This window comes from Anomaloglossus baeobatrachus, chromosome 1 (assembly GCF_048569485.1).
Source record: "Anomaloglossus baeobatrachus isolate aAnoBae1 chromosome 1, aAnoBae1.hap1, whole genome shotgun sequence".
NCBI lineage: Eukaryota > Metazoa > Chordata > Amphibia > Anura > Aromobatidae > Anomaloglossus > Anomaloglossus baeobatrachus.
This window is the reverse complement of record NC_134353.1, coordinates 434,473,400-434,487,624: the sequence shown is the minus strand read 5'-3', so window position 1 is coordinate 434,487,624 and position 14,225 is coordinate 434,473,400. Positions and strand designations below refer to the sequence as shown.

Sequence of the window (14,225 nt, the reverse complement as noted above, 5' to 3'; positions counted from 1 at the left end):
ATAAAGATGGAGTCACTAATTGTGTTGTGTTTTATTTATAATAAAAATATTTTTCTGTGTGTTGTATTTTTTTATCTTTACTAGAAATTCATGGTGGCCATGTCTAATATTGGCGTGACACCATGAATTTTGGGCTTAGGGCCAGTTGATAATATACAGCTAGCCCCAACCCCATTATTACCCAGCAAGCCACCCGTCACCAGGGCAGCTGGAGGAGTTGGATATAGCGCCAGAAGATGGTGCTTCTCTGAAAGCGCCCTATTCTGGGGCGGCTGCGGACTGCAATTCGCAGCAGAGAGGCCCAGAAAGCTCAGGCCAACCTGTGCTGTGGATTCCAATCCCCAGCTGCCTAGTTGTAGCTGGCTGGACACAAAAATATGGCGAATCCCATGTCATTTGTTTTTTAATTATTTTATGTAATAAGTGAAATAATTAAAAAAAACGGGCTTCTCTATATTTTTGGTTCCCAGCCGGTACAAATAGGCAGCAGGGGGTTGGGGGCAGTCCGTAGGTGCCTGCTGTACCTGGCTAGCATATAAAAACATGGCGAAGCCCACGTCATTTGTTTTTTAATTATTTCATGAAATTCGTGAAATAATTAATAAAAAAGGGCTTCCCTATATTTTTTGTTCCCAGCCGGGTACAAATAGGCAGCTGGGGGTTGGGGGCAGCCCGTAGCTGCCTGCTGTACCTGGCTAGCATACAAAAACATGGCGAAGCCCACATAATTTTTTTGGGGGGGAAAAAACTCCTGCATACAGTCCTGGATGGAGTATGCTGAGCCTTGTAGTTCAGCAGCTGCTGTCTGTCTGTATGGAGCAGAGCAGACAGCAGATGCAGAACGACAAGGCTCAGCATGCTCCAATCACTAGTGTATGCCGGAGAGCAGACAGCAGCTACAGAACTACAAGGCTCACCATACTCCATCCAGGACTGTATGCGGGAGTTTTTTGCCCACCAAAAAAATGACATGAGCTTCGCCATATTTTTGTATGCTAGCCAGGTACAGCAGGCGGGTACGGCTGCCCCCAACCCCCAGCTGCCTATTTGTACCCGGCTGGGAACAAAAAATTTAGGGAAGCCCTTTTTTTAATTATTTCACGAATTTCAAGAAATAATTAAAAAACAAATGATGTGGGCTTTGCCCCATTTTTGTGTCTAGCCAGATACAACTAGGCTGCTGGGGATTGGAATCCGCAGCACAGGTTGGCCCGAGCTTTCTGGGCCCCTCTGCTGCGAATTGCAATCCGCAGCCGTCCCAGAAAATGGCGCTTTCATAGAAGCGCCATCATCTGGCGCTGTATCCAACTTTTCCAACAGCCCTGGAGCCGGGTGGCTTGCTGGGTAATTATGAGTTAATACTAGCTTTGTTTTACTAGATAGTATTAAGTCAGAGATTCTTAATGTCAGGCAAGTTTGACCCAGCCATTAAGAATCTCAAATAAAGGGTTAAAAAAAAGACACCACAAAGAGAAAAAATACTTTAATAGAAATAAATACACAGACACACTTAGAGACTCCATGTTTATTACTCCCTCTTATCCCTCCACGATCCTGCTCTTCTATCTTCTTTCTCCTTCAACCCATGCAGCTCTGCTACATCAGCAGCGCTGCAATAGAGGAAGACGCTGCTGTTCCGGTGCAGTCTTTTCACTCCGTGAGTGACCAGAAGCTGCTGCCTGTGAGCGGTGACGTTACCGCTGACAGGCGCGTTGCTATAGCAATGGTGATCTCCGTTATTGACCAGCTGTGGCATCCGGTGAATAACAGAACGGGGAAGCAGAACGGGAAGTCGATCATGTGCCAGAGCATGTTGCCGGTATACGGAGATACACGAACGATCACCGCGTACTGGAGAGTTGCACTGACAGGACCTAGCATGACGTCAAAGCCATGTGACCAGTCTGTAGCCAATGAGATAATAGACACGTGACTGGTCACATGCTTTTTTTGACGTCACGGAAGGTCCTATCATCAGTGCAGGTTACCAGGAGGACGCAGCGATTATCGGAAGGAAAAGTGGCGGGAGACAGAGTGCAGGACGCATCGAGGGGACAGGTAAGTGTTATGGCAATGTTTATTAACTGTATGTGTACATTTATAATGTGGTTTTATGTGTTTGCCTCCCATTAGTTTCAATAGGGCTCGAGAGGTTCGTCGAACGGCTCGCCGAATCGAACTCGATCGTGACCTCCTTTCGACGAACCGAACCGAACTCGAGCCTCTAGAGGGTGGCTCATCTCTACTCAGCACACACAAGGTCAGCTTTTATGCTCCTGTTCTACCATCTAGTCCTGCTTCGGCAGCCCAGTGGAGTTAACTGGGCTGTGGCTGCTGCGCCGACTGTCTAGGTGTGCCCCCTACACGCAGGGACAGTGTGCCCCAGGACTTCTGTGGTGCTAGCAGGGGAGTTCCTGTCTGGGGTGTGTGGACCCTGTGGTGTGAACAGGGTTCACAGTTTAGCTTGATCCGAGTGACATTTAACTTGAGTCAGGTTCATATTATTTCAGAGCCACCACGCTCTTTATTATCCGCCTGACCTATGGGTCGCCAGTAGCTACTTTACCATCTGGGAGCACCATGGACCCCGACTGGTGATTGGGAGATACACCACCTTATCCTAATCTGCCAGTCCCCCCGTAACATCAAGGTTGACATATTGCAGCCAACATTACAAAACCAGACGAGGGCTAGTGCGGATCCAAGATGCTGAATTATTTTCATGTTAAATGTTGCCCTGCATATTATATGTGTGGTGCCCCTGGACTTTAGGCGCCACAGGGTATTACACCCCTTTTTAAGGGGTAATATCCATCCCGGATTAGGAGGGGGTTAACTGTTGGTGCCTTCACAAAACCACAGACACAAAACAATAAGGTGCTTCCCACAGGGGGTGGACTAGGGCAGAGAAGGTAGTTAGCCATCACGAAGCATGGGACTTCCCCAGTTGCTAGGACACCTATTTGGGGCGGGCACCACTTGGGGTAAGAAGAAGGCAAAACCATCTCACTAGAGGAGTCTTTTCCTTGAACAGCTTGGGCTAACATCCGTCACAGACAACGGAAGTTGAATGTTCCTCTTTCTACTAGGGCCCGTGGCTTGGAGCTGGAGGCTCAGCCCAGGTTCCAGATAGCAACCGAGGGACACTTCACTAGAAAGACTTTCACGGGCACTGGTGGTGACCGCCGACTATCTAGGATAGGCTGGAGCCCATCATGGTGAGATCGGTACTCTGGGGCCTGAACTACCTGTGAGTAAAAGACCTAGAACCGCAGCCCCTGCCTCTCCTTTACCGATGCCGTCACCCAGCGCTGCGGCACCGACGGGGACTACCACCAGCCACATCTGTCTTTAGTCATCCTCCCCATGGCAATCCTGCTCTGCCTGTGGTGAGCGACACCATCCCAGCTGTGACCATTGCCATCAGCCCCGGAGAGCAGCACCCGCAGCGGCTGGCCATCCCTGGCCGCAGACCACAGGTGGTCCTCTCCCTCCTGTACTTCTCGGTGTCACGAAACCGGACCAAGCCAGCCCGTGATGACGCAGAGCATCTGCACCCCCGGCCACGTGTCGGTAAAATAACCTTCTCGACCCCGGGGTGTTACATTTGGTGTAATGAATAGGATCTTCGTGCCCGCAACAACCGGGTACTGTGCGCCTATTGAACTTTCTGTTTATGAACTGTGTGTGGCGTATTAACAAAATCAGCAGACGCCATTAACTGCAAAGAGTGGGAACAGAGAGAGCATGCTGTTATAGGTGGAGTCCACAGAAAAGGGTGCGAAAAGGAGTTCCGCTGCAGAACCAGTCAGTGAACAAATACCACAAGTAATCTGTCCGCTGAGGAGGAGTATCTAGCAATTGATGCGGGGGATCAGGTTGTTGCAGCCCCTGCAGCCCTGCCGTCTGTGAAACTGGATGCCACCAGGAAGGAAAAAGATAAAAATTTGCTGACACTGTACCCACGGGGTGAAGATGTGGATGGGCCCTGTGACCTGTCTGTGGCATCCCACTTGGCTGCGGCAGTAAAGATGATGCCTTCAGTTTTCCCGAGCCCTGGAGGGATCCGGTTTTGGCAGCTCTATCACTCGGAGCGCCGTGATAAAAAGTAGCCGGAGGTAGTAGCGATCCAACCACTGCCAAAGACTACTATGGAAGATTATCCTGGAGCAGTCCCTGAGAGAGAGTCTACCCCTGGTACGGTGGACGTTTTGCTACCTACCTGTCGTTGCTGTAAGAGAGCTGGACATTTTACGCGAAGATGTCTTATAAGTAACTGGCACCAGCGGGCTGGGAGCATCCCCCTGGAAACACCAGCGACCAAGCAAGAATAATTGTTGATGTTTTCTATATGCAGAATGTTTTCACATTGCTGATAATTTCTGACCTGAAATGTTTTGATAACCTGCTGACCTGTTTGAAAAAGTTGAAATGTTGGAAATGCTTTATTTGCTGTGTCTCCCAAAAAGGGAAGAAATATTGTTTGGTTTAATGCATAACAAAATGCGGTGATTCCTGTAAAATTTTGCAACCCCGGAGTTCTGCCATTTGTCACCGGGGAATGTGGTGCCCCTGGACTTCAGGTGCCACAGGGTACTACACCCCTTTTTAAGGGGTAATATCCATCCCGGATTAGGAGGGGGTTAACTGTTGGTGCCTTCACAAAACCACAGACACAAAACAATAAGGTGCTTCCCACAGGGGGTGGACTAGGGCAGACAGGGTAGTTAGCTATCACAAAACATGGAACTTCCCCAGTTGCTAGGACAATCATTTGGGGCGGGCACCACTTGGGGTAAGAAGGACGCACAACCATCTCACTAGAGGAGTCTTTCCCAGGCACAGCTTGGGCTAACATCTGACACAGACAACGGTAGTTGAGAATTCCTCTCTCTACTAGGGCCCGTGGCTTGGAGCTGGAGGCTCAGCCCAGGTTCCGGATAGCAACTTACACTTCACTAGAAAGACTTTCACGGGCACTGGTGGTGACCGCCGACTATCTGCGAAAGGCTGGAGCCCATAGTGGCAGAGATCGGTACTCTGGGGCAGTGCCTGAACTACCTATGAGTAAAAGACCTAGAACCGCAGCCCCTGCCTCTGCCTTTCCTTTACCGGCACCGTCGCCCAGCGTTGCGATGTCAACGGGCACTATCACCATCCCTGTCTGACCTCCATCATCCTCCCCGGGGTAATCTCGCTCCGCCTGTGGGGAGCGACATCATCCCGGCTGTGACCATTACCATCAGCCCCGAAGAACAGCACCTGCAGCGGCGGCCCAACCCTGGCCGCGGACCACAGGTGGCGTAATGATCTAAAAAGTCTTTCCTCACCATCACTACCACCCCCATCCTCCATCCTTCCTCTCGTACACCTCCTTCCTCTCCCTCTTGTACGTCTCGGAGTCACGAAACTAGGCCAGGCCAGCCTGTGATGATACAGAGCATCTGCACCCCCGGCCCAACGATATGTCGGGTGAAATAACCCCCTCGACCCCGGGGTGTTACACATGTACAGTATATATAAATTCATATAAGCTCTGATCTTGTTTTTTAATCTGGAGATAAACTTGATAATATTTTCTTACCTTAGCCGTCGTTGGTATTCCTTCCTGCTTGGCTTTTTGTTCTAATTTCTTTGCTAGTAAAAGCTTTTCTTCTTCTGACTTATCTGGTTGTGTTCTGAAAAGAACCACAGCTGATTGTCACCAAGAAAATCTATATAAAATTAGAAGTATAAAAAGTATACAAAATGTTGTGTATATAAAGAGCAGTAGTTAACTAGCAAACAACTTTTGGGCTCCTTCAGTCTCACTTTTTCATACAGCATTGTCATTAAAGTACTTTAAGAAAAAACAAACCCCGAAACACCATGAATTTTGAGCAGTTTTAATACAATGTTTTTCAGTACGTTTGGTGGTGTTTTTTATTAAGCAATGTTATAAAGTAGTGAATTACCCCTTTATATTATCAACTGTGCCATATGTAAAATAAAAACACTATATAAACCACCTTAAGTACCAATAACATTCTAATGATGTAAGGTGTCATGGGAACAGCCTGGGAGATCATAGCAGATATACCATCGCTGCCACCAAAGCGACAAGGCAACAGCTTGGGAGATCATGCAGATATCTCACTGCTGGCATCAATTTGTTACACAGACAGCCTGGGAGATCCTGCAGATATCCCACCTCTTCCAACTATTTGTCATGAGTAGCGCTTCGCTTCCTCCAATTATCTGGACAATATGCAATTGACGGATGACCGATGAATGAGGCGACAGCTGCTTTTGCTACTATGATGATTACTGGGCTCTTTCACAGTGAACATGTACTATTAGTATATACACACTTTATTTCAACGCATGGATTGAATATACAGTTATGGCCAAAAGTGTTGGCACCTTTTACATTGCTGCAGAAAATGAAATACCATATTTTTTGGATTATACGATGCACTTTTCCTCCTACAAATTTGGGAGGAAAATGAGGGGTGCATCTTATAATGCAAATGTAGCTTACCGTGAGGTGGAGAATGGGCGCTGGGCTGGTTGCTGTGGGGGCTGTGTGGAGTAGATGTTCTCTCGGTGGTGCGGGCTTCAAATAATGGCGCCTAGAGTTGGTGTGTGCACAGATGGAGCTCTTGGCTCAAGATCTTATATGTGCACGCCTCGCCTCCGGCCCATTGATCTCTCGGCAGTGGACTTAAGGATAATGGCACCGTGAGGTGGGGCGTGCACAGATGAGATCTTGGTTTGTCATTGAGCTGAGAGCTCCATCTGCGCACTCTCCGACTCTGGGCACTATTTCTTTGGCCCGCACCGCCGACAGAGCATCTGTGACACTCGTCACACTGCCCTGCTCCACACAGCCAGCATGGCGCCCACAGCCAGCACCGCAACGCCTGCAGCATCGCCCTACTCCAGCACTGCCTCGTCTTCTGTGACCCCACTCAATTTCCACTGCCACCCCACTCCGATAAGACACCACCAGAATATGAGACGGACCTCATAGTTTTTTTTTTCCCTTTTTTTATTTCTGAATTTGGGGTGCATCTTATAAAATGAAAAATACGGTATCTCTCCCAGAAAATTACTGCAAGTACATATGCTTTGTTATACACGTCCTATCAAGAGAATAGCTGATACCAAAGAATACAATTCAAAATGTATTAGTTTCTAAAGTTAAAAAGGCAAGGTAGACAGTAATGAAAAAGTGCATTATGCACACAAAAACAACACAGCAGAAAAAGGAGCAGCAACCAAGATATAGAATCAGTATATGAATATCAATCACATGACACAATGTGGCTATGAGCAAAATACCAATGGATGTAAAAAATGGCCATAAAGTGCATACAAAATATAGCCACTATATATTAAACCATACAGTGATATGAAAGATTGTTTGTTCAGGGAAAACAAATTGCAGAAAAATGCAATTGCAAGATGGTTGCAGAAAGGAGTGACTGAATAAATATGAGACAAATAATTGTACAAAAAAGTATACAAAAAAGTATACAGAGAACTATGACTATGGATAGTGTCCCAAATGAGGTATACAGATAATCCAAAAAGTGCATATAAAGAACATAGCTCTTATATCTGAAAATGTATACAAAATATGTAAATCAGAAACTCCCAAGCTGATATATAAAGCCTGCTTTACACGTTGCAATTAGTTGTACAATCGCATTTGCGATGTGACACGCCCAGGTTGCATACGGGATCTTATGAGATTGCACGTAGGTCGTTCATTTGCTATCACACGAGCGTTAGTAGTCTATGTTAAATTGATCAATTTTGTGTGCGATCCTTTAGATCATGTGTTCTGTGACGTATGCATTGGGCACCCTTTTTTTTTTTAATTTATTGACTTGACAAGCGTGTGTAATGTGTAGGGATTAGAGATGAGCGAACCAGTCCCGGTTCGGCTCGAGGCCGGTTCGCCGAACGGGGGTCCCGTTCGAGTTCGGTTCGTCGAACGTTCGACGAACCGAACTCGAACGTATAGGCTATAATGGGAGGCAATCACAAACACATAAAAATGCATTATAAATGTACACAAACAGTTAATAAACATTGCCATAACACTTACCGGTCCTCGCGATCCCTTCTGCACTCTGTCTCCTGCCGCTATTCCATCCGATGATCGCTGAATCCTCCCGGTGACCTGCACTGCCAGCAGAGAAGCAGGACCTATCGTGACGTCAAAATAGCCATGTGACCAGTCACGTGGCTATTATCTCATTGGCTACAGACTGGTCACATGACTATGACACGTCATGTAGGACCTGCGAGTGCATCTCTCCGGTACACGGTGCACATATGTGTATCGCCGTGTACCGGCGACATGCTCTAGCACACGGTCGACTCCCCGTTCCGTTAGGGACCGGCTGACACAGCCGGTCATTAACGGAGATCACCGTTGCCATAGCAACGCAGTTAGCGGTGACGTCACCGCTAACCGCGGCTCCGGGAGCACCGTTGCTATGGTAACGCGTCTGTCAGCGTTACCGCTAGCAGCCAGCAGTGATCACTCACGTAGTGAAGGCTGCACGCTGCTTCCCGATTGTAGTGAGCATTGTAGTTAGGATGGAGGTTCCCCAGCCCCAAGTGATGCCCCTCACTACAATCGTCACTACTACTACACTAGAAAGAAAGAAGACAGAAGAGCAGGATCGTGGAGGGCTGACAGGGGTAATAAAGATGGAGTCTCTAATGTGTCTGTGTATTTATTTCTATTAAAGTATTTTTTCTCTGTGTGGTGTCTTTTTTTAACCCTTTATTGGAGATTCTTAATGGCCGGGTCAAACGTGCCTGACATTAAGAATCTCTGGCTTAATACTGGCTGGTAAAACAAAGCCAGTATTAACTCATGATTACCCAACAAGCCACCCGGCTCCAGGGCTGTTGGAAGAGTTGGATACAGCGCCAGATGATGGCGCTTCTATGAGAGCGCCATTTTCTGGGACGGCTGCGGACTGAAATCCGCAGCAGAGGCGCCCACAAACCTCGGGCTAACCTGTGCTGCGGATTCCAATCCCCAGCTGCCTAGTTGTACCCGGCTGGACACAAAAATAGGGCGAAGCCCACGTCATTTGTTTTTTAATTATTTCATGAAATAAGTGAAATAATTAAAAAAAACGGGCTTCCCTATATTTTTGGTTCCCAGCCGGGTACAAATAGGCAACTGGGGGTTGGAGGCAGCCCGTGGCTGCCAGCTGTACCTGGCTAGCATACAAAAATATGGCGAAGCCCACGTCATTTTTTTGGTGGGCAAAAAACTTCTGCATACAGTCCTGGATGGAGTATGCTGAGCCTTGTAGTTCTGCAGCTGCTGTCTGCTCTTCTCCATACAGACAGACAGCAGCTGCAGAACTACAAGGCTCAGCATACTCCATTCAGGACTGTATGCAGAAGTTTTTTGCCCCCTGAAAAAATTATGTGGCTTCGCCATATTTTTGTATGCTAGCCAGGTACAGCAGGCAGGTACGGCTGCCCCCAACCCCCAGTTGCCTATTTGTACCCGGCTGGGAACCAAAAATAAAGGGAAGCCCTTTTTTTATTATTTCATGAATTTCATGAAATAATTAGAAAACAAATGACGTAGGCTTTGCCCCATTTTTGTGTCCAGCCAGGTACAACTAGGCAGCTGGGATTGGAATCCGCACCACCGGTTGGCCTGAGCTTTCTGGGCCCCACTGCTGCGAATTGCAGTCTGCAGCCACCTCAGAAAATGGCATTTTCATAGAAGCGCCATCTTCTGGCGCTGTATCCAACTCTTCCAGCACCTGCCTGCTATACCTGGCTAGCATACAAAAATATGGCGAAGCTCACGTCCTTTTTTTGTAGCTTTTTGGCAAAAAAAAAAAAAAATGCTTCCCTGGATTTTCCATTGCCAGTGAAGGTAACACCAAGCAGTGGGGGTTAGCAGCCAGTAGCTGCTTGGATTACCCTTAGCTAGCAATACAAAAAATGCAGTGGGAGCTAACATATATTTTTTTTAATTATTTATTTAAATAACTAAAAATAAAATGGGCTTCCCTGTATTTTGATTGCTGGACATCACAGTGCTGTAAAAATAAATCTTTAAAAAAATGACGTAGCGCTCCGCGGTATTTTTGATTCTCAGCGCAGATAAAGCAGACAGCTATGGGTTGCCACCCCCATCTGCCTGCCGTTACCTTGGTTGGCAATCAAAATACAGGGAAGCCCATTAATTTTTTCTATTTAAAAAATAGTTAAAAAAAAAAAATTACGTTGGGTCCCCCCATTTTTGATAGCCAGCTAGGGTAAAGCAGACGGCTGTAGCCTGAAAACCACAGCTGGCAGCTTTACCGTGGTTGGGGATCCAATGTGGAGGTCCCCTCAGGCTCTTTTTTATAATTATTTTATAAATATTAATAATTACACAATAAAAGTAGGGGACCCCCCAAATTGGATCACCAGCCAAGGTAAAGCGGACAGCTGTGGTCTGGTATTCTCAGGGTGGGAAGGTCCATAGTTATTGGGCCTTCACAGCCTAAAAATAGCAGGCCGCAGGCACCCCAGACGTGGCGCATCCACTAGATGCGCCAATCCTGGCGCTTCACCCCAGCTCATCCCGTGCCCTGGTGCAGTGGCAAACGGGGTAATAAATCGGGTTGATACTAGCTGTAAAGTCACCTGAGATCAAGCCCAGCAGTTTGTGATGTCATGGCGTCTATTAGATACCCAACATCATAAACTGTCAGTACTAACAAAAACAAAAAATCGACAAAAGAAATTTATTTGAAAAAACAGTCCCCAAAACATTTCCTCTTTCACCAATTTATTGTAAGAAAAAAAATAAAGGGGTCCCACGACGACTCTGGACCGTCTAGAATATGGGGGGGAGACACTCAGGGAACGTATCCCCCATTTTCTAGGAGTGCGGACCCTTCATGTGAGGAGTGTGGGTGCAATGAATCTGCACTCACTCTCCCCGGGTCCACAGCAGCAGAGTCCATGTCGTAATGGTTGCTACCAAAGCTGCAATGCCCTGCTCATGAGGTAAGGGCATGCCTAATCAGGAGAACTACTGTAGAGGAAGCTCTGCTCACTGGTATATAGGTGCTCAGAGGTAATAATAGATAAAATTAGTGAGTAACCTCGGCACTCTATATCTCCCAGACTAAGTCAGTAAGTCACAACGGATAGTAATGCAAAATCACTCTTTATTGGTCCGTATTAAGAAAATTTTTTTTTCATAAGCATATATGTTTTTGTCCAAAACAAGTTACAAATGACGTTTCGGCCTGAGCCTTCGTCAGATTGGACTTATCTGCATGTAATCATGAAAAATGACAATAATCAGTATCACATAAGAGTGAGAGAACAATAACATAAACTCGAACAATGTAGAGGTACAATTGGGATGCAGCAAAAAAATTGCAACACAGCAAGAAATGAAACACATGATACAAATGTCATAATACAGTACAAGGACAATATAGTAATGACAAATATGGGGTCAGAGTAGACTTAGACAGCTCTGGTACGAAAGAGATGTCAATCATAAAGTAACATGTGCAGTAGGTGTAGAGCTACACTATGCATGGCAGAGCTAATGGGTAGACCGACCATAGAAAAAGTAGAGAAAAAGTGGAGAAAAAGTGGAGAATAAGTGGAACATAAGAGGAGAAAAAGTGGAGAAAAAGTGGAGAAAAAAGTGGAGAAAAAGTGGAGAAAAAGTGGAGAAAAAGTGGAGAAAAAGTGGAGAAAAAGTGGAGATTAAGAGGAGAAAAAGTGGAGAAAAAAGTGGAGAAAAAGTGGAGAAAAAGTGGAGCATAAGTGGAGAAAAAGTGGAGAAAAAGTGGAGAAAAAGTGGAGCATAAGAGGAGAAAAAGTGGAGAAAAAGTGGAGAAAAAGTGGAGAAAAAGTGGAGAAAAAGTGGAGCATAAGAGGAGAAAAAGTGGAGATTAAGAGGAGAAAAAGTGGAGAAAAAGTGGAGAAAAAGTGGAGAAAAAGTGGAGAAAAAGTGGAGCATAAGAGGAGAAAAAGTGGAGAAAAAGTAGAGAAAAAGTGGAGAAAAAGTGGAGATTAAGAGGAGAAAAAGTGGAGCATAAGAGGAGAAAAAGTGGAGAATAAGAGGAGAAAAAGTGGAGAATAAGTGGAGAAAAAGTGGAGAAAAAGTGGAGAAAGTGGAGAAAAAAATGGAGAAAAAGTGGAGAAAAAGTGGAGAAAAAGTGGAGAATAAGAGGAGAAAAAGTGGAGAAAAAGTGGAGAAAAAGTGGAGAATAAGAGGAGAAAAAGTGGAGAATAAGTGGAGAAAAAAGTGGAGAAAAAGTGGAGAAAGTGGAGAAAAAAATGGAGAAAAAGTGGAGAAAAAGTGGAGAAAAAGTGGAGAATAAGAGGAGAAAAAGTGGAGAAAAAGTGGAGAAAAAGTGGAGAATAAGAGGAGAAAAAGTGGAGAATAAGTGGAGAAAAAAATGGAGAAAAAGTGGAGAAAAAGTGGAGAAAAAGTGGAGCGTAAGAGGAGAAAAAGTGGAGAAAAAGTGGAGCATAAGAGGAGAAAAAGTGGAGAAAAAGTGGAGAAAAAGTGGAGAAAAAGTGGAGCATAAGAGGAGAAAAAGTGGAGAAAAAGTGGAGAAAAAAGTGGAGAAAAAGTGGAGAAAAAGTGGAGAAAAAGTGGAGAAAAAGTGGAGAAAAAGTGGAGATTAAGAGGAGAAAAAGTGGAGAAAAAGTGGAGAAAAAGTGGAGCATAAGAGGAGAAAAAGTGTAGAAAAAAGTGGAGAAAACGTGGAGAAAACGTGGAGAAAAAGTGGAGAAAAAGTGGAGAAAAAGTGGAGCATAAGAGGAGAAAAAGTGGAGAAAAAGTGGAGAAAAAAGTGGAGAAAAAAGTGGAGAAAAAGTGGAGAAAAAGTGGAGAAAAAGTGGAGATTAAGAGGAGAAAAAGTGGAGAAAAAGTGGAGAAAAAGTGGAGCATAAGAGGAGAAAAAGTGGAGAAAAAAGTGGAGAAAACGTGGAGAAAACGTGGAGAAAAAGTGGAGAAAAAGTGGAGAAAAAGTGGAGAAAAAGTGGAGCATAAGAGGAGAAAAAGTGGAGAAAAAAGTGGAGAAAACGTGGAGAAAAAGTGGAGAAAAAGTGGAGAAAAAGTGGAGCATAAGAGGAGAAAAAGTGGAGATTAAGAGGAGAAAAAGTGGAGAAAAAGTGGAGAAAAAGTGGAGAAAAAGTGGAGAAAAAGTGGAGCATAAGAGGAGAAAAAGTGGAGAAAAAAGTGGAGAAAAAGTGGAGAAAAAGTGGAGATTAAGAGGAGAAAAAGTGGAGCATAAGAGGAGAAAAAGTGGAGAAAAAAGTGGAGAAAGTGGAGAAAAAAATGGAGAAAAAGTGAAGAAAAAGTGGAGAAAAAGTGGAGAATAAGAGGAGAAAAAGTGGAGAAAAAGTGGAGAAAAAGTGGAGAATAAGAGGAGAAAAAGTGGAGAATAAGTGGAGAAAAAAATGGAGAAAAAGTGGAGAAAAAGTGGAGCATAAGAGGAGAAAAAGTGGAGAAAAAGTGGAGAAAAAGTGGAGAAAAAGTGGAGCATAAGAGGAGAAAAAGTGGAGAAAAAAGTGGAGAAAAAGTGGAGAAAAAGTGGAGCATGAGAGGAGAAAAAGTGGAGAAAAAGTGGAGAAAAAGTGGAGCATAAGAGGAGAAAAAGTGGAGAAAAGTGGAGAAAAAGTGGAGAAAAAGTGGAGCATAAGAGGAGAAAAAGTGGAGAAAAAGTGGAGAAAAAAGTGGAGAAAAAGTGGAGAAAAAGTGGAGAAAAAGTGGAGAAAAAGTGGAGAAAAAGTGGAGATTAAGAGGAGAAAAAGTGGAGAAAAAGTGGAGAAAAAGTGGAGCATAAGAGGAGAAAAAGTGGAGAAAAAAGTGGAGAAAACGTGGAGAAAACGTGGAGAAAAAGTGGAGAAAAAGTGGAGAAAAAGTGGAGCATAAGAGGAGAAAAAGTGGAGAAAAAAGTGGAGAAAACGTGGAGAAAAAGTGGAGAAAAAGTGGAGCATAAGAGGAGAAAAAGTGGAGATTAAGAGGAGAAAAAGTGGAGAAAAAGTGGAGAAAAAGTGGAGAAAAAGTGGAGAAAAAGTGGAGCATAAGAAGAGAAAAAGTGGAGAAAAAAGTGGAGAAAAAGTGGAGAAAAAGTGGAGAAAAAGTGGAGATTAAGAGGAGAAAAAGTGGAGCATAAGAGGAGAAAAAGTGGAGAAAAAAGTGGAGAAAAAGTGGAGAAAGTGGA

The 14,225-nt window shown here is 45.0% G+C and overlaps 1 protein-coding gene across 2 annotated transcripts in view; it reads right to left on the bottom strand.

Moving 5' to 3' along the window:
- Positions 1–14,225, bottom strand: part of CACNA1S (calcium voltage-gated channel subunit alpha1 S) — a 2,360,423-nt gene that overhangs the window by 1,164,476 nt on the left and 1,181,722 nt on the right. For both annotated transcript variants that reach the window (XM_075352638.1, XM_075352639.1), the window contains exon 16: positions 5,585–5,678. In XM_075352638.1, the coding sequence (XP_075208753.1) occupies positions 5,585–5,678 (94 nt within the window). The remainder of the gene's footprint in view (positions 1–5,584; positions 5,679–14,225) is intronic.